This window comes from Rattus norvegicus, chromosome 13 (assembly GCF_021556685.1).
Source record: "Rattus norvegicus strain SHRSP/BbbUtx chromosome 13, alternate assembly SHRSP_T2T, whole genome shotgun sequence".
NCBI classification, from domain to species: Eukaryota; Metazoa; Chordata; class Mammalia; order Rodentia; family Muridae; genus Rattus; species Rattus norvegicus.
The window spans coordinates 93,926,427-93,944,149 of record NC_141546.1 but is presented as its reverse complement, the minus strand read 5'-3'; the positions used below and the strand labels follow the sequence as shown (position 1 = coordinate 93,944,149).

The following is a 17,723-nucleotide window of genomic DNA, read 5'->3' as shown; positions in this document are numbered from 1 at the left end:
TGAAAAATCTCTGTTAGTCGCTGGCTCTTACAGGATGTATTCAGACGCCACTGTAATAATTAATATGCAGCTAGCCTCTCAAGCAACCCAAAGGTTAACACAACTAGCAAACAGAGCTATGAAGAGCAAGATACAGACGGTCGCCTTCCCTCTCCTTCCTTCTCTCTCCAGGTGCTGGGGCAAAGCCTTGCCCTTGGTCCCAGGCTCTTGGACACTAAGCTACACCCCTTTCGTCCCAGGCTCTCTGACACTGAGCTACATCCCAGCTGGAGGAGCTTTGTGACAGTAACTTTGTATCCTTTTAACATGCAAAACCAGGTCAATAAGCTAACTTTCTCAATAGTAAGTTGTTACATTACCACAGATTCCAAGTTCCAGGTCAGTCTGTACTTACCCCACTGTTCCTGAATGGCAGAAAGATTGGCAAGCAATTGCTCATGATACAGTCGTTCAAGCTGAATGAATTTCATTGCTTTCTCATCTGAATAGAAAATCTGAGGAAAATAGAAATGAAGACTCTCTCCGCTAAACCCCAGGTTTGCCAAGGAAATGTCCTTGTGTACAAGATAAGAAATGTGGACCTGACCAAAAAGATGAGGTGACTTTAAATATTTTTAAACTTAAGCACATCTGACTTGAGGTTTCCTGGCTTAAGAGTAAGTGCATCGTACCATATGCACGCATGTAACAATGATGCAGAGGGGCTTGGGTTCCACACTCTCTGCACACAGAATGAAAGGTTTTCCTTAACGACTGCACTTCTAGCATTCATTAGAGCCATCTGATTGGAAAGAGGGCCACAGGAGATCTTGGAGTCTGTGTGCTTTCTTTAATTTCTCTGCTTAGAAGACCCTGACTTTGACACCCTGCAGGCAAGTGTTTCTTCCCGGTTCCCTAACCCTTTACTTAATTTTAATTGGATACTTTTCTCCCATGAATCAAAAGTATCACATGCTAAATAATGAAAACATGACATGGTCTTTGATTTAAAAAAAAAAAAACTAATTCACCACAGTGACTTTCCTAATTATCACGTAAGTCCAGCTTTTCATTGTTGTCTTCTTATGGCCCTTTGGCTTCCCATCTGTACCACACAAACTTACTTCTTAGGAGGTCATGAAACACTGTCCAACTGCAGCTTCCTCTGGGCAGTGCTCTAAATGCTGACCCAGAAAAAACTGAGGAAGGGAAAGTTTAGCTTGCATCCTTCCCACAAGCACTAAGAGGCTCAGTTCACTCTTTCCCTTATCACCCTAACGATCCTTGGGACCATAAGGTGCCTTGGAACCATAACGTGGGACCAGAAAAAGCAGCACAAGTCCTCTGCTCCCTCTGCCTAGGACTGAATGCTGCCTATTCAGATTATGTGAGGTCTACTGGAAAACATCATTTTGTTGGTTACTAGTGAAGACCTAATCTTTTCTCTGCAGCAGCATACATCTGTGTGTCCTAAAACATTTCTATTAGTGAGGAACCACTAACATATAAATTTTACCTAATGATGTAGTTGGATCTTAACATGCTATTCTCTAAACAACAAAACCACCTCCCGATGTCTTTCTCTGTCGGCCCTGTCATGAGCAGTTCAGGACCAGGCTTGCGGTGTGCAGTCAGGGTGGGGGTAGGGGGGAGTGGTTACCATGCCGTCCAGCGTGCTCTACTATGTGAACGTTTGACTTGTGTGCTTAAGAGCAAGAGAATCTAACAGCTTTTTAAAGTTTTCCTTCCCAGCAGCATGTGCTTCCCCCATTCTCTTGAACATAAATATTTAATGTTGGTAGACTTAGGGCTTCTATATGGAAAGTCACATTTAGATGGCTCCAGGGGATTTTCTGCAGTGACCTGTTTCCTCCACTTAGCTCTCTGAGGTGGTTACAAGGGCACATCCAACTGCCAAAACCTGCTGAAACCATTCAGTGTTCGCATCTTGTTGCACGGACCTCATCTTAAAAAAGATGGTTCTTCTATGAATTTCTATCTGCAATTAAGAAAGGATACAGTCCTCTTCCTGGAAATAGGTCTCCGCTACCTGTAAAGACAGAAGAAGAAAGGAGTATTTGAGCAAAAGGACGAGCTTGGGAGACAGCAAGATCTTGTAAGGCTTTGATAGGCTACTAACAACAATGATTTCACCACCTCCATGAGTCAGGGGAACGTTGTAGGCGCAGGACACAGTCCTTAGGTCTTGTCAAGCAAGGTTAGCACAGGCATTCCTCAGCCTCCACACCACCATGTCCTTTCTAGTCAAGTCCTAGCAAGTTTCGCTTGGACCCTTAAGTTTAAAAAGGAAGAATGCTTAGGGATGAGGGGAAGGCTGTGGGCTTACGAAGGTACAGCAGGGGTCCACAGGTTAAAAGATTATTATTATAAATTAAGAGTTAGAAAAGGGAGCAGAGAAGATGGCTCAGTAGGGGAAGATGAGAGATGTGTCTGCCTCAGCTGACAACTTGCGCTCAATCCGTGTGATCCACGTGGTAGAAGAACAAGTTTCCCTACCTTGTTCTCTTACCTCCACATGAGCACACACGCACACACTGCAGAAATGCACATCACTGTTCCCTTTCTATTTTAAAGACTCCCAGCTCAAAGCCTCATGGGACTCTGGTTTTGGTGTGCGTGTCTGTTTGAGACTATGCCTCACATAGCCCAGGTGGCCTTCAATGCCATATGCAGCTGAGAATGACCACAGCTCTCACTCCTACCTTTCAAATGCTGGGGTTGTAAGCAGAACTGTAAGGTAAGAGTATGCCTTGATATTTTTGTTTTTTGATTTATTTTTAGTGTGTTTGTGTGTGCATGCATGTGCATACACTAGAGTTTGAAATGAGGTGTTTGCAATTGTTCCCCTTTATTATTGGTATTATTTTTGAGACTGGGTCTATGTAGCCCAAGTTGGCCTCAACCTCACAGAGATCCACTTGCCTCTGCTTCTTGAGGGCTGGGATTAAAAGGTGTGACCATGCCCGCCCAAGCACCTTCCTTTCTGACTCAAGGTATTCCATAGAATCTGGAGCTCAGTGGTTGGCTACACTGAGAGGCCAGTTAGCTCTGGGGATGTGTGTGTGGGCCTGGTCACCACCAATGTTGCCGTGTTTGTTTACTTGCTTGCTTGCTGGAAATCTGCCTGGTTACTACCACACCTGCCCTGCTTGCTGCTGCTTGCTTGCTGCTTGCTTGCCTACAGGGAGGTGGGGATCCAGACTCAAGTTTTCATGCTTGTAGAAGAGGTACTTTCCCATCTGAGCCACCACTTCAGCCCTGTTTTTAAAATATTTATTTCGATTTTAGTCATGTGTATGACTGTGTATGGTATGTTCATGTGAGGGCAAGAGCCTGCACAAGTCAGAGGCATCTGTCTCCTTGGAGCTCAGTTATAGGCAGCTGTGATCCACCAGGTGTAGGTGCTGGTAATTGAACTCAGGCTCTCTGGAAGAGCATTACACTCTCTTAACTGCTCAGCCACTTTTCTAGCCCTGTGCCTAGACCTATTTATTTTTGGTACAAGATCTCTTGTAGCACAGGCTTGCCTGGAATTCACTATGTAGCCAAGGATGACTCTGAACTGCTGATCTTTCTGCTTCTACTTTCTGAGTGCTAATTATAGGCCTGGTGTTGTTCTGCTATTTTAAAAAAAGACCCAGCTAGCGATACAGTGCTTGCCCAGCATGCTCCAGGCTCTGAATCCAATCCTAGACCCATCAACACAGCTTAGGGATGTATGCAGCTCAGTGGCAGTGGGCTTGTCTAGTGTGTGTGTGTGTGTGTGTGTGTGTGTGTGTGTGTGTGTGTGTAGGGGGTCACAACAACAACGGCAACAACAAAAGGCTTCTCACTTATCAGTTTCATTCTAAAGGATCTTTAAACTAAAAAAAGAAAAAGAATAAAAAGGATAAAAAGGAAGAATGCAGGCGTGCACTTTAACCCCGGCTACTGAGGATAAGGTGGAACAGTAGCTTGAGTCCAGGAGTTCAGGGCCAGCCAGGACAGAATGAGCCCTGTCACAGACAGATACAATTAATTAATTAATTAAGAATTTCTTTGATTAAAAAACCTGATTGATTAAAACTCCTGAAAAGTCTCCAGTGCACTTCTGACCCTCAGTCTCGCACCTGCTTCCGTCCTCCGTCCTCCTGGCCTTGCAATCATAGTGTGCTGTGGCGGTCATCTTCAACCAAATGTTCACTATTCCAGCAGTATGCCATCCAGATGCCAATGTACAAAAGTGAGTAAAATATCCTTTCATACTTAACAGCAACACTTAATTCCATATATTATTTGCCAATCTTTCCTGGGGTGCTAGTGACTTTGAAACACTAGGGACAGAGCGCCTCTGTTCTCTGCAGGGAAGCTGCCCAATTGAAGCCCTCCCTCTGCCTCGGAGTGCTGTGTGGGGAGGGGTGAGGTGAGTAGGGTGAGGTTAAGGCCAGTCCCTGGGCTTATGCCCTGTAGCTAATGTACTTGAGATGAAAAGTGAAATTCATCAATTCTTTGTCCCCCACTGAACAACCTCTTTATGTAGTTTCATTTGATGCTGATGTTAAGAATCAAAATTGTCTTTCCCCAAATAAGCAGCAACCTTTGCTGTGTATTTCTGTGGGGTAGCAACAGGGCTTTGAGAAATGAGATGGCACCAGTGCTGACACTGGAAAAGAGCAGCAAACACTTAAAGAAATATCCATTCGTGCTCTGTGCTGAGCAATGTTTGGGCTGGGGAGGGAACCAGTGGTAGAGCACCAGCCTGACAGTTCAAGGCCCCAGTAAACTCAGAGGCGGCTGCACTCTGAGGTGGTCATCTCAGTACTGTGTGCCCTGTAATACCGGACGCAAGGACAGCCGGTTTCTAGGAGCTCTCACCACTGTTTATACTGAACTTTTAGTTGAAAAGCAGAATTTTTGTATAAGTAGGTGATTCTCATATACTAGGTATCTACATAATATGTTTTATTTTTATATTTGGGGAAAAAAACCTTAGATTTTGTTTTTTAGGACCTTGATAAGATAGTGTTATGACCAGACCAGTAAGCTAAATTATTGATAAAGTTTAGCATAACTTGCGCTACTTAAACTAACTATGTTTTTATGTTACATTGCTTTTACATTCATTATTTTGTATGTATGTGTGTGTGGGGGTGTGTGTCTGCGGCGTGTGGCGGTGAGAGGACAGAGTCAGTTTTCTCTTCCACAGTGAGAGTTCCAGGGACAGCCTCCTCACACCAGGCTTGATGACAAGCACCTTTGCCAACTGAGCCACCACACCAGAGCTTACACCCTCAGAACGGCTTCTTCCCTGCTTCCCAGGGCCTGCCATGACAAAGAACGATAAAGGAGTTGTCAAACTTATACCCAGCAGGTAAGAAGGAACAACAGTGGCCAGATCTCCCAGAAGAAACTATGCATAGAGACATATTTGGACTTATATACTGATACCTTATGTATAAGTTTAAGTTTAAAAAAAACAATTTTTACACAAGTTATGAAGATGGTTAAATACTTTGTTGTAAAATTTCAGTGTAGAGTTTTTAAAAGAAATAAGTTGTTTGGAGCAGTCTGTCTCTTATCAGCTCGTCTAGGACGTTACCGGTTAACATGAGCTACAGAGCACTGCCCACCCTTGACCACATTTGATACCCACTGATTTACTAAGTCACGTGACGGTGCTAGCAGTGGAAGGCTGGGAAACCTTTCAGAGCTGGTTCTTGGGTGTTAGGGACCCTAGGGTGATCCATTTCTGTTGTGTCTAGGGTGGAGCTGCCAGCGTCTGAGCTAGAAAAGGCAGGCTCCAGTACCACCGGTCTGGGCCTGACAAAGTGCCAGAAACCTCTTGTCCTCAGACTTCGAGAGAAAAGCGAACAGTCTGTAATCAAGTCAATGCGGGGAGGAGGCAGGAGGATCAGAAATTCAAGGCATCCTGAGCTACACAGCCAGTATACATGAAACCCAGACTCAAAAACAAAAACAAAAAAGCTTTCTCTAGTACCAATTAATTTCATTTAACTGTAAATAAAGTGCAAATCACAAATATTTAAAATTTTCCCAGGGGATCTCACACATTAGAAGGCTTCCCACTGCATCCTGAAGTGTTCCCTCTCCACGTTCTCCACCTTTCAACACACCAACACCTTCTAATCATCAGAAGAATTCCATTTCTAAAACCCAAGATGCATTCTGGGTATCTGTGGTGTCACTGACCATGGAGGTGGGCATGAGACCCAACATTTATCCCCAGCACCACGGAACATGAATAACAGCAGTGACCCCCCTCCCACGCACTCAAGGCCTTCCCCCCACACTGTGAGTTTCTTGTCCTCATTTCACCTCTGTCCCTTTCCAGCCACACCTTTCATAGCCTAGTCACTCTGCTGTGATATGTCACTTTTAAGAATTTAAAATTTTTTCCAGGGACTAAGCCACTACCCAAAGACTATACATGGACTGACCCAGGACCCTAACTGCATAGGTAGCAATGAATAGCCTACCTAGTAAGAGCACCAGCGGAGGGGGAAGCCCTTGGTCCTGCCAAGACTGAACCCCCAGAGAACGGGATTGTTGGGGGAAGGATGGGGGGGGGGAACATCCATACAGAAAGGGAGGGGGAGGTTAGGGGGATGTTGGCCCGGAAACCAGAAAGGGGAATAACAATCGAAATGTAAATAAATACTCAAGGTAATAAAGATGAAAGAAAAAGAAAAAAACAAAGAATTTAAAATTTTTATATGTACGGGCATTTACATGTGTACAACTCTTGTATGCCTGTGGCCTGCAGGGGCCAGAAGAGGGTGCTGGGATCCCCTGGAACTGGAGTTTTAGGCAGTTGTGAGCTGTCCTGTGGATGTTGGGAATTGAACAAAGGTCTTGTGGGAGAGCAGAAAGCATCCACTCATCCTGACCAACCCAGCTTAGGAGCTGCCTTCTGTTCTTTGTTGCTGACTGGGCACTGCTTATCTTGTGCGGCTGACCCTTAGACATGTCCACTTGGACAGTACAAAGCCACACACTTGTATCTGCATACTCATTTCTGCCCTTTCACCATGGCTGTCTTTAGAACAGGCATTAGGAAGTCTTTGTTCCTTCAGCGGCCAGTAGGCCTCCCGGCATCCAGTTAGAGCTTGCTAAACTCTTGCCATATTGATTTCTATTTGTACTTAGCTGAAACACTGAATAAAGGCATTGGCTACTTGACCAAATTACAACTCAGATAAGGCCAGGGGTGTCCACCGCCCAGAATATGCCAAATTTCTACCAGCCATGCACTCAGGGTCAACAGTGGGATGAGTCAACCATGGAGAACCAGAGTTTAGATGGGTGTGACGTCATACCTGGTGGAGGAAGAGGGGAAGCGCCCTAGAGTCCATCTGCTCCACCTCTCCTCGGATCAGCGAGAAGAGTGGCTGCAGTGCTGCTGCTTTGGGTGGGTCATTTGCGTTCACTCCGGCAGCCTCCTCCTCACCGGCAGCCTGTGAGGCTGCATTCGGCATCTGTGTAACACCATCACCTATAGAACATGAAGAAATGACCACATTAGGCTAGACCCCATCATGGAGGAATGCTTTTAAATGAGCGCTTGCATTAAAGATCAACTTTCAAGTAAAGTAACCCAGAGACCGCAAGTTGCTGTCCTCCTTTGGTGGTTGATGGTTTGCTGTTGCTAGGAGCAGTGATGCAGCCATTTCTGCAGAATCTCACTGAGGACCAGGAAGAAGGGGCTGAGGAGTCAAGGGTTTACTTCACAAGCATGAAAATCCAAGCCAATGCCCAGAAGTCCTGGTAGCACACTTTGGTAATCCCAGTGCCAGAGGGACAGACAGGACTCCTGAGACTTGCTGGCCAGCAGCCTAGCCCTTAGTGAGGTACAGCCTGGGAAGGGACTATGTCTGAGGAAAAATAAAAGTGGTCGCTGCTTGAGGACTGACATCTACTGCTGTCAGATACACACACACACACACAAACACACACACACACACACATATATGATCTCAGTGGTAGAGTGTTGTCTTGCATGCACAAGTGCACAAGGCCATGGGTTCCATCACCAATAGTGTACACACACACACACACACACACACACACACACACACACACACACAGGCACACACATGCACAAGCCACATGCAGCATGTAATAAAAAATAAAGAAATATATGCAACTTACTGCCTGACCAAAAACTTGATTCTCCCAAAAGAAAGGTACACTATACCCTGGGGTTCTGGTTTACCTCAAATGAGAGAGCCCTGAACAGGAAGATAAACGTGTCACCCTGTGAGACAGCTAAACAAACGGAACCTCCTCAACGTTAGAGTTACTTGTAGGTCCCAGAAGAGCGTGGGGACTCAGGTAGCAACGCTAACCGCAGTGAGGTGATTTCCCTGGAGAGAAAGCCCTGCAAACTTCTGAGCTGTCACCACTAAGTGCGGAGTCCTGCCATGGCCTGTGAGATACACCCGTGCTTTCCGCTTTAACTATTATCAAGGCTAACTCCATTCTCCACCAGATCCTCAGTATTGAGTCCAATGTTCGTGTTCAAATCAAGTGAGCTACCGATCTCTGTGGCTGCCATTGTTCAGCTGGTCTGTCTCAGAAAGGGTCTTTCCTAGTAACAGAAGACAAGCAGCCCTTTCCTTCCTTTGACAATGTGCCCAAACCCTGCCTTTCTCTGTCTGCCAAATAAACCCAGTGCTCTGGCGGACTAGTACACTCTTTATATCCCTAGGAAAAGACTCCATAACTCTCTGAGCTCTTGCACATTTTAAAAGCTGGAAGAATTCTCACCACTCCTACCTATTTATGGTATACCTTAACACACACACACACACACACACACACACACACACACACACACACACACCATGATCTGCAGAGATGTATCACTCACATCTATATCTTACGTCTTGGGACAATGTTCTCTACTGAGACACGGTCCATAAGTCAAAGTGCTCTGGACGGGGAGGAGCCAGGGCCCAGTTACAGCATTATCATCTTTCAGAGTGACCTCGGAGTAGAATGTTACTCACCATAAATGGAGATGAGTTCTCAGATCTTTCCTAGATCTGATCAACTAAAACAGTCAAGACCCTCACAGAGATTTTGATGATTAATGCGCAAAGTGCTGCCTGGTGGTGCACGTTTGCCACCCCAGCAGTTGGCAAGCAGAAGCAGGAAGAGCTGAGCTTCTAGGCCAACTTGAGCTACATGGAATTTGAAGCCAGAAATGGGCTACAAGATAATCTGTCACAAACGACAGCACTGGAGAGCTAGATATGGGAAATCCCTGAGGGCTGCTGGCTAACTATTATAGGGCAACCACTGAGCTCTGGGTTCAGTGAGAGACTGTCCTCTTTAGGGTTGCTATTGCTATGACAAAACACCACGATCGAAAGCAACTAGGGGAGGAAAGGGTTTATCAGGTCTGCACTTCCACATCACTGTTCATCATGGAAGGAAAGCAGGACAGGAACTAAACAGGGCAGGAACCTGGAGGCAGGAGTTAGTATAGAGGCCATGGAGGGGTGCTGCTGACAGGCTTGCTCTTCATGGTTTGCTTTGCTCAGTCTGCTTTCCTATAGAACCCAGGACCACCAGCCCAGGGATGCATTGCCCACAGTAGGCTGGGCCCTCCCACATCAATCACTAATTTAGAGAATGCCCCACAGTCTTGCCTACAGCCCCATCTGATAGAGGCATCTTGTCAATTGACTCTAGCTTGTGTCAAGTTGACATAAAACAAGCCAGCACAGAAATTCAGTCTCAAATCAACCAGTCAAATATAAAATTATAAGGAGACAGGCAACTGATGACACTGACATAGATGTCTGATCTCCACAAATACATAAAATTACAATAATACTTTTTAAAAGGAAGAAATGTGAGGCAGTGGGAGTTGCTTAATGATTTGAAGCCTGGGACCCCATTCCTTGCACAGCAAAAAAAAAAAAAAAGAAGAGGAAGAGAAAGAAGAGGAAGAGGAAGAGAAAGAAGAGGAAGAGGAAGAGAAAGAAGAAGAGGAAGAGAAAGAAGAGGAAGAGGAAGAGAAAGAAGAGGAAGAGAAAGAAGAAGAGGAAGAGAAAGAAGAGGAAGAGGAAGAGAAAGAAGAGGAAGAGGAAGAGAAAGAAGAGGAAGAGAAAGAAGAAGAGGAAGAGAAAGAAGAGGAAGAGGAAGAGAAAGAAGAGGAAGAAGAAGAAAAGGAAGAGGAAGAGGAAGAAAAGGAAGAGGAAGAGGAAGAGAAAGAAGAGGAAGAGGAAGAGAAAGAAGAGGAAGAGGAAGAGAAAGAAGAGGAGGAGGGGGATGAAGAAGAAGAGGAGGAAGAGGAGGAGAAGGAGGAGAGAAAATTATTTTTTGCCCGAGAAGCAGAGGAAGGACCATCCGGAAGCAGGCGGCCTGCTTCCAACACTTCTCTCCTGCACTTCTGCCAAGTTACTTAAACTCTGATTCCTAGCTTTATTCTGGCTTCTCTGCAGCATGGGGGAAACAGCATCTACCTTCACTAGCCCTAAATAAACCAGTGGAGACAGGAAGAACAGGGCGTGCTCCCAACCCTCACTGTCATGGAAAAGAAGATCATTAAGATAGATAAACTGCACACAAACGCACACACACAGGCACACGTGCACACACATGCACACGTGCACTAAGAAAAACATTTGGAGGCAAAATTTAATAAAGTTTACATCCCTAATGTTGTACTGAATAAGAACAAAGCTGGACACAGTGACACCCTCCCGTGGGCTCAGCACTTCAAAAGGTGATCCTTTGTTGCATAGGAAATTTAAAGCCAGGTTGGACTAAGTAAAAGACTCTTTCCCCCAAAAGTAAAATCTAAGAATAAAAAATAGCTTGGCATGATGGTGCATGCCTTTAATCCCAGCATTAGGGAGGCAGAAGAAGGTGAATCTGTGAATTCCAGGCCAGTCTACAGACTGAGTTCTGGAACAGCCAGGGCTACACAAGAAACCCTGTCTCAAAACAAAACAAAAAATAAAACAAAAGACTAACAAATAAAAACACAGAAAAAGAAGCATGTAGGTTAGTTGCAGACTTAGTTCAATGTTCACCGACACCGTTAGTGTGAACACGAGTGGGCTCACGCCCCCCATACAGTAACACTCAGTTGCTTTCCAGGTTGGCTTCTTTTTCTTAGCCAGACACTCAAGGTTCCTTCACGTCTTCCCATGGCTTCATATCTCTTTTCTTCTCAGCACTGAATGGGCTTGTTTTAGTGGGGCAACAATTAAGAGAAACACAGGCATAACTACAGACTTACAGACTAACATGATATGAACGTGCGTGCGTCTTCCTGTTGTACTAAATGACTTTATGATAGCTACTTGAACATTAACAGCGTAATATGGAAGCTTGTTGGTTGTCCACATGTATTTCAAAGTAATTTTGATATTGTTACATTTGGCAACAATGTCCTATAAGTCTTAAAATTGTTTTGCTTTAAGAAGGTTAATTATGCATCATGAGTTATCACTAAAATTCTTTGTGGTACATAAAAAGTTCTTTGGTAAAAACACATTTATAGTTAAGCAAGAAAATCAAAACATGAACTGCCACATGCAATTTCCCCTTCACTATACAGTCTTATTCAATGTAAAGACAGCTCTGTGTTACTGTACATGAATCCAGACGACTAAAGAGAAACAAGAAACTCTGTTTACCTTCCTTTGCAAAACCACGTGAGTTACAGTTAAAGTACCCACCAAACAAGGTGGGGGTGCTATTTATATATTCTGCAGATGACAGGCAAATTCATAATCCTAATTTAACTTAACACCTGTCAACTTATTAGGCTCTAAAAAAGAGAACACAGTTTAACATTTGTCTGTTAAGGTTTTATTTAGCTTTCATATTGATTTTAGCAAAAGACCGAGAAATAATTTTATCTGATTTAAAAGTATGTGACAGCTTTGAGGGAAAGATCAGGCAGTTTCTCCAGCTCTGTGTCCCTGGCACATAACTGCTCCATTCAGCCTGACAGGTGTCAAGAATCTCTTTGCAGAGCCCAGGGATATCTTCTAACAGCTTTCGTCTCTCAAGGCCAGGACTGCACCCTGGTGTGCGTGCCCTTCTAGTAACTGCCATCTGTGAGCACAGCTGAGATGCGACTGTGGGGTTCCGGTGAGGAATAGTGTGACTGGATCATTTAAAGGCAGAAACCATGAGTGTGAGACATTTTCCCAGACAAGTGAGACCTGAAGGGTCTACAAGCAGCAATGACCAGGTCAGCATAGCCGTGCTGGAGCCCTAGAGTTAGGTTTTCAAAGCAAAATGACAGGAGAGGCACCTCCACTCTCCCACATCCCTTTTATCTGACTTGTCTCTGTGTCATCTAAGTAGGAACCCCTCCAGAGCAGGAAAATGGCAGACTCTGCTGTAAATGGCTGACAATTTGATTGTCAACCAACAACTTGTTGGGTCACAAAATGACATTGGAAGCTGGAGAGGAAAAGCCAGGAACATTGTAACTTTGAGAAAGCAGGGCATTTGAGAGTGCCTGTGTGATTGGCAAACTACAGAGCCAGTCACAGTTGTTGGGAAGGACAAATGCTTATAGAAGCCCTGGGCTTTGACCTCCATGATCTGATTCTCTGCAGTGAGCAGGAAGAGAAAGCTGAGGCAGAACCACAAACAGCCGGTTAGAGGAGAGAGCCCAGAGCCAAGCTGGAAAGCCCAGAAAAGGACCCCAAGCTAATCCAGTGAAGAAGTGCTACCCATCTGCTTTCCAGAGTCACCGCCATCATAGAGTTTACCATGTCCAGTATCTAATAAGTCTCAAAGTGTACAAAGAAACTGTAGAATGACCTGTAGAAGGAAAGAAATCAAAGGATGGTAAATGTTCCTAACACCAGGCCTACCAAAGAAAGTAGGTTACCAGTCTCAAAAATGCTCAGAGAAGCAAAGAACAAAAACAAACAAACAAACAAAAAACTATAGGAAACAGGAAAGCAAAGCGGAGGAAGACTAGGAGAGAGAGACTGCAAAGGGAATTACCAGCTAACACACATGCTCTGTTGGGCGTGGCTTGAGTTTTGGAAACAGACGCCAGAGAAGACTGTGCAAGCTATGAATCTAATTACGGCCACTGAATGAATGGAACCATTTTGGGCAATGAGTGGTTGATTTATGTTTTACATTAATAAAAGTAGGAAAAGAAAAAATGCGTTCAGTCCTGTGACTTTGCTACCTTCTCTGAGGTGCTGCATGACTTACAACTTACTTTTCTTCAAACTGCTGTAGCCCAGAATGCTGTGTCTATCTCAGCCATAATCCTGCAGATGATCAGGTGTAACATAACCATGGGTCTATAGAGCCCCTGTCCTTGACTCTTCCTCCCAGACTTCTCACTGACGCCAGAAGATAGAGTGCTCTCCATTTAAATATCACCCCTGTCTAAACACACCGAAGAATTCACAGCACCAGGACCAGTATTATGCGTAAGATAAATCTGAAACAGAGACAAAGTCCTTGCGGCCTAACCTGGGGTCAAAGGGATGTATTATGTAATTATGGCATAATTATCACTTGCTCCCTGTGGCTGAGCCTCCTCCCTCAGGCTACACACAGACTCTGCCCTCAGAGGGAGCGGGGCACAAGCAGAGCTGTGCTGATGAGGTCAGGCTAGGGTCATGCTATAGTATTAACATGTGGTAATAAAGTAATTAATGGTAAAGAACAAAGAAGGTGACTCACACAGGCCCTGGACCTGTCACCAGGCTTTATTTTAGGTAGCATTTTTTATTATTGTTTTTGAGACTAGATCTTCTCACCACACAGCTACAACTCTGGGAATCACTGTGTAACTCAGGTTGATCTTGAACTCATGGGTGATCTCCTGCCTCCTCCTCAGTGCCGGGATTACAGGCATGAACCACCTGTCAGCTTTAGGTGGCAATTTAAAAAATGCCTTAACACCTGGACTGTTTGGAAGGCCACACCTCTCATCTGCTAAATTCTCTGCTTATAAACTGCAGTCAGGGTAGACTCTGGACAACAACGTCACACCTCTAAGAGAAATCCTATTCTTTGCTGGTGAATGTCACCGAGGGCATTCTCCTTGGGCAAAAGTTGCAAGCCTTTTTATAGCTTGTTTGCCTAGCTGAGCACTTAAGAGAATGGCTCTAAGTGAAAGCTCCATAAATCACAGTGAGCCAGGCCTGGACCAGCATCAAGCACCGCTTCCTTCAGCTAGGCTTGTCCTGAACTTAAAGATCTTACTTATTTCTTTCAAGTTCAGGGTTCATTAAATCAGACACATTATCCTACACCCAGTGTTTAGTGTTTACAGCTACACTGTGGATTGGAAAAGCATTTCACAAAATGAACTTTATGAAACTTGAAGGGAATTTGACAAACGCTTGTCACTGAGAGCACTCGTGGGTCAGTCTCTCCATCGTGAACCCTGAAGGTTTCCAAGCAGGTGACCCCCAGTAGCAGCACCCATGCCACCACTGTGCTCCCCCAGCAGCCATGCCCATGCCACCACTGTACTCCCCCAGCAGCCACACCCATGCCACCACTGTGCTCCCCCAGCAGCCACGCCCATGCCACCACTGTGCTCCCCCAGCAGCCACGCCCATGCCACCACTGTGCTCCCCAGCAGCCACGCCCATGCCACCACTGTGCTCCCCCAGCAGCCACACCCATGCCACCAGCCAACTCCCTGCTATTCCCTCCAGTTCGGCCCCTTTCTAGAGCTTGTTGCAAGCTATTATCATTTTGAATTCATGGCACTCTTAGTACACATAAATATTGCCAGGAATTAGGCTCTAAATTATGTAGAACATGCCAATTAGCACCAATGTTGGGAATCTCTAATTTTCCTCTTAGACATTTGATTAGCTATTCTACATTCTAACAGGTCTTATTAAAAACTAAAAATATGCAAGGGGTTTGCCCAAGCATGCAATTAATTAGTGATTCGAATTCCTAAGCCTTAAATTAATTAGAGACTTTTAAATTTCTTGTCCACAAAACAATTCAAGTGCCAAAGTTTCATATGAAATTAATAGTTTTCAGTTCTGACCCAGGCCTGGTTAGTATCAAAATGGCTAAGACCTACCAGGTTATCAAGGTCGTCTGGTTCCAGGAACACTACGTTCATCAGCCGTCAAATACAAAACGTTTCCTGGTTCTCCAGTTTACAGGAAGCTGAACAAGACTCTCAAAATTAAGCTACCGTCCGAGGAAGTATAGGACCAGGAAACGATGTGGGTAAAGGCTCGGCTGTGCCAGCCTGGAGACCTGGGTCCAATCCCCAGACTCCACGTCGGGAGAAAAGCAAAGCCACTAAGTCCTCTGACCTCCACAAGGTACCATCTGCACTCGAATTAGGGAATTAAACAGGGTATTTAATGAGTAGTTCTCTCTCTCTCAACAGAGACATAGGCACATGCTCAAATTTGGAAACTTAAAAATAACTGTTTGCAGAAAGAGGGAGAGACTTAAAATTTCCTTAAAAGGATTTCCCCTTTTATTTTTATCTATTATTATTTCTATAATTCTCAAAAGTTTCCTGACAATAGATTATCTTTGGAAGAACAGAATCAGATGAGAAAGCAAGATTTAGAAAGCCAGGAGTTGGGCTGGAGAGATGGCTCAGGGGTTGAGAGCGCTGACTGCTCTTCCAGAGGTCCTGAGTTCAATTCCCAGCAACCACATGGTGGCTCACAACCATCTGTGATGGGATCCGATGCCCTCTTCTGGAGTGTCTGAAGACAGCTGCAGTGTGTGTGTGTGTGTGTGTGTGTGTGTGTGTGTGTGTGTATGTGTGTGTGTGTGTGTATGCGTGTGTGTGTGTGTATTAATAAAAAATTTTAGAAAGCCAAGAATTACATCTGAAGAAAAACAAAGAGAAATACACGTAACAACACCTTATACAGTTCCTATAAATCGGGGTACGAATCGTCCTTTATCAGGGATCTTTAGGTTTCATGGAGCTACAGACTATATAGCTACCCCCATAGTCTTCTCAAAAACAGTTGCTGGGACGTAATTTACATGGCTTACAATTCACCTCCTGAAGTACAGAATTCAACTGCTTTACCATCTAGAGTGTTGTCTACTGTGCACAGTCCACATTTGTGGCATCTTTTATTAAGCATAATTAATGCTTTGAAGATTAATCCTGTGGCCTGTATCAGTACTCTATTATTATTATTTTTTCCAAGATAGGGTTTCTCTGTGTAGCTCTGGCTGTCCTGGAACTCACTTTGTAGACCAGGCTGGCTTTGAACTCAGAAATCCACCTGCCTCTGCATCCCGAGTGCTAGGATTAGTGTGCGCCATCGCTACCCAGTTTAGTACTTTATTTTTAATTGCCAAATAATATTCCGTTGTATACATGTACTTTGAATTGTGTGGCTCTTTCCAGTGTTCATTTATGAGTGTGTGTGTGTGTGTGTGTGTGTGTGTGTGTGTGTGTGTGTATGTGTGTGTTTACAATAGAGTCAAGTATATAGAGTAACCAAATATACTTTTGTCCTATGCGTGATGCTGGGAAGGAATTATCTTAAACAAAGATAAAACATTAACTCTTTGTGGGGCTCATGATTCAGTGAAAGTCTGGAGTAAAAAAGAGAAAACAAAAGAGGACCACTTAGAAAACACCGTAACACAGTGAAGCCCATTTGTAGCACTGAAGGACCGAGAAGAGCTGACTTGGTGATCCAGGCCTACAGTCAACACCAGTAGCTGGGAGGCTGAGACGAAGGACTACCATGAATCTGGGCTACACGTTGCTACAGGATAGTGTGGGATTCTCAGGGCTGGCATGAGAGCTCAGTGGGTAAGGGCGCTTGCAGCCAAACCTGACAACCTCCCACATGGTGGTGGGGGAGACCAATTCTTCCTCTGATCTTTGCTATGCACATGCACGGGACAGACACACATTACATAAATAAGTACAAGCAAAACCAAAAGGCAGACAGACATCTGAGAACCCAAATGGACATACCCTTCCATTAAGCTGGCATTAATTGAATCCTCTAAAATCAATAACTCAATATTCTTAAGTATAGCCCCTAAAATATCTGCTTGTCTTGATATGTTTATGAATTATCTGTCTATTTTTACATATAATTCAATAAATACATAAGTTTGGAGCTATAAATTTCTTCATTCTTACCATGTATGAGATCCCATTCCTTAACTAAGCATCAATTTACTGGGACTGAAAGTAGTTGTGGGCAGGATCTGAAAAGCTGCACCGACAACTTGCTTAGATGCTGGTTTTTGAGAGAAGGTTTCTCTGTGTGGCCCTGGCTGTCCTGGAATTCACTCTGTAGACCCGGCTGGCCTCAGATTCGTAGAGATCCACCTTCCTCTGCCACCCGAGTGCTGGGATTAAAGGTGTGGGTGCCACCACTGTCACACCAGCTTCAGACGCTGTATTTTAGAAGCATGCCTGAAATCCTGGCCCAGTAACTAGCAAGGGGCATGCCTGAGTGTGGGATGATGTCACAGGTGAGGCAGGTACAAGATAGAATGAAGCCTGTCATTGGACGAGAAGGAAGGATGGGCGGGAGAAAAGTTTGAAGGAAGAGGAGACGGGAATGGAACAGGAGGAGAGAGAGAAGCCGTGGACAACATGGACAACGTGGACAACATGGAAGCTAACGTTAAGATCCCACGCTGTACCTTTACAGGTTGTTATAAATGTTCTTAAGGGATGGATGTGTACTGGACTTTGTATGTTTAGGTGGGCAATTATATCTTATCAATTGGATCAG

General features: G+C 44.6%; 1 protein-coding gene and 1 long non-coding RNA gene across 18 annotated transcripts in view; one reads left to right on the top strand and one right to left on the bottom strand.

The window, feature by feature from the left end:
* The window catches only part of Cnst (consortin, connexin sorting protein), a 76,808-nt gene that overhangs the window by 23,115 nt on the left and 35,970 nt on the right, over positions 1-17,723 (bottom strand). For 10 of the 11 annotated variants that reach the window (XM_087581434.1, XM_087581433.1, XM_087581435.1 and 7 more), the window contains 3 exons: positions 7,317-7,492; positions 1,999-2,029; positions 395-481 (listed from right to left, as the gene is read on the bottom strand). In XM_087581434.1, coding sequence (XP_087437560.1) covers positions 395-481; positions 1,999-2,029; positions 7,317-7,492 — 294 coding nt within the window. Of the gene's footprint in view, positions 1-394; positions 495-1,998; positions 2,033-7,316; positions 7,493-17,723 lie in introns of those variants that run through there. The other variant, XM_087581439.1, reaches the window with a different exon arrangement.
* Positions 172-13,143, top strand: LOC108352581 (uncharacterized). 7 transcript variants are annotated; one of them, XR_015636206.1, is made up of 6 exons: positions 172-293; positions 766-872; positions 2,575-2,737; positions 4,149-4,222; positions 5,186-5,350; positions 12,591-13,143. It is a non-coding gene; the product is annotated as an uncharacterized LOC108352581 (long non-coding RNA). The 7 variants fall into 7 exon arrangements; XR_015636210.1 differs by having other exon boundaries at positions 4,102-4,222; XR_015636207.1 differs by having other exon boundaries at positions 4,077-4,222.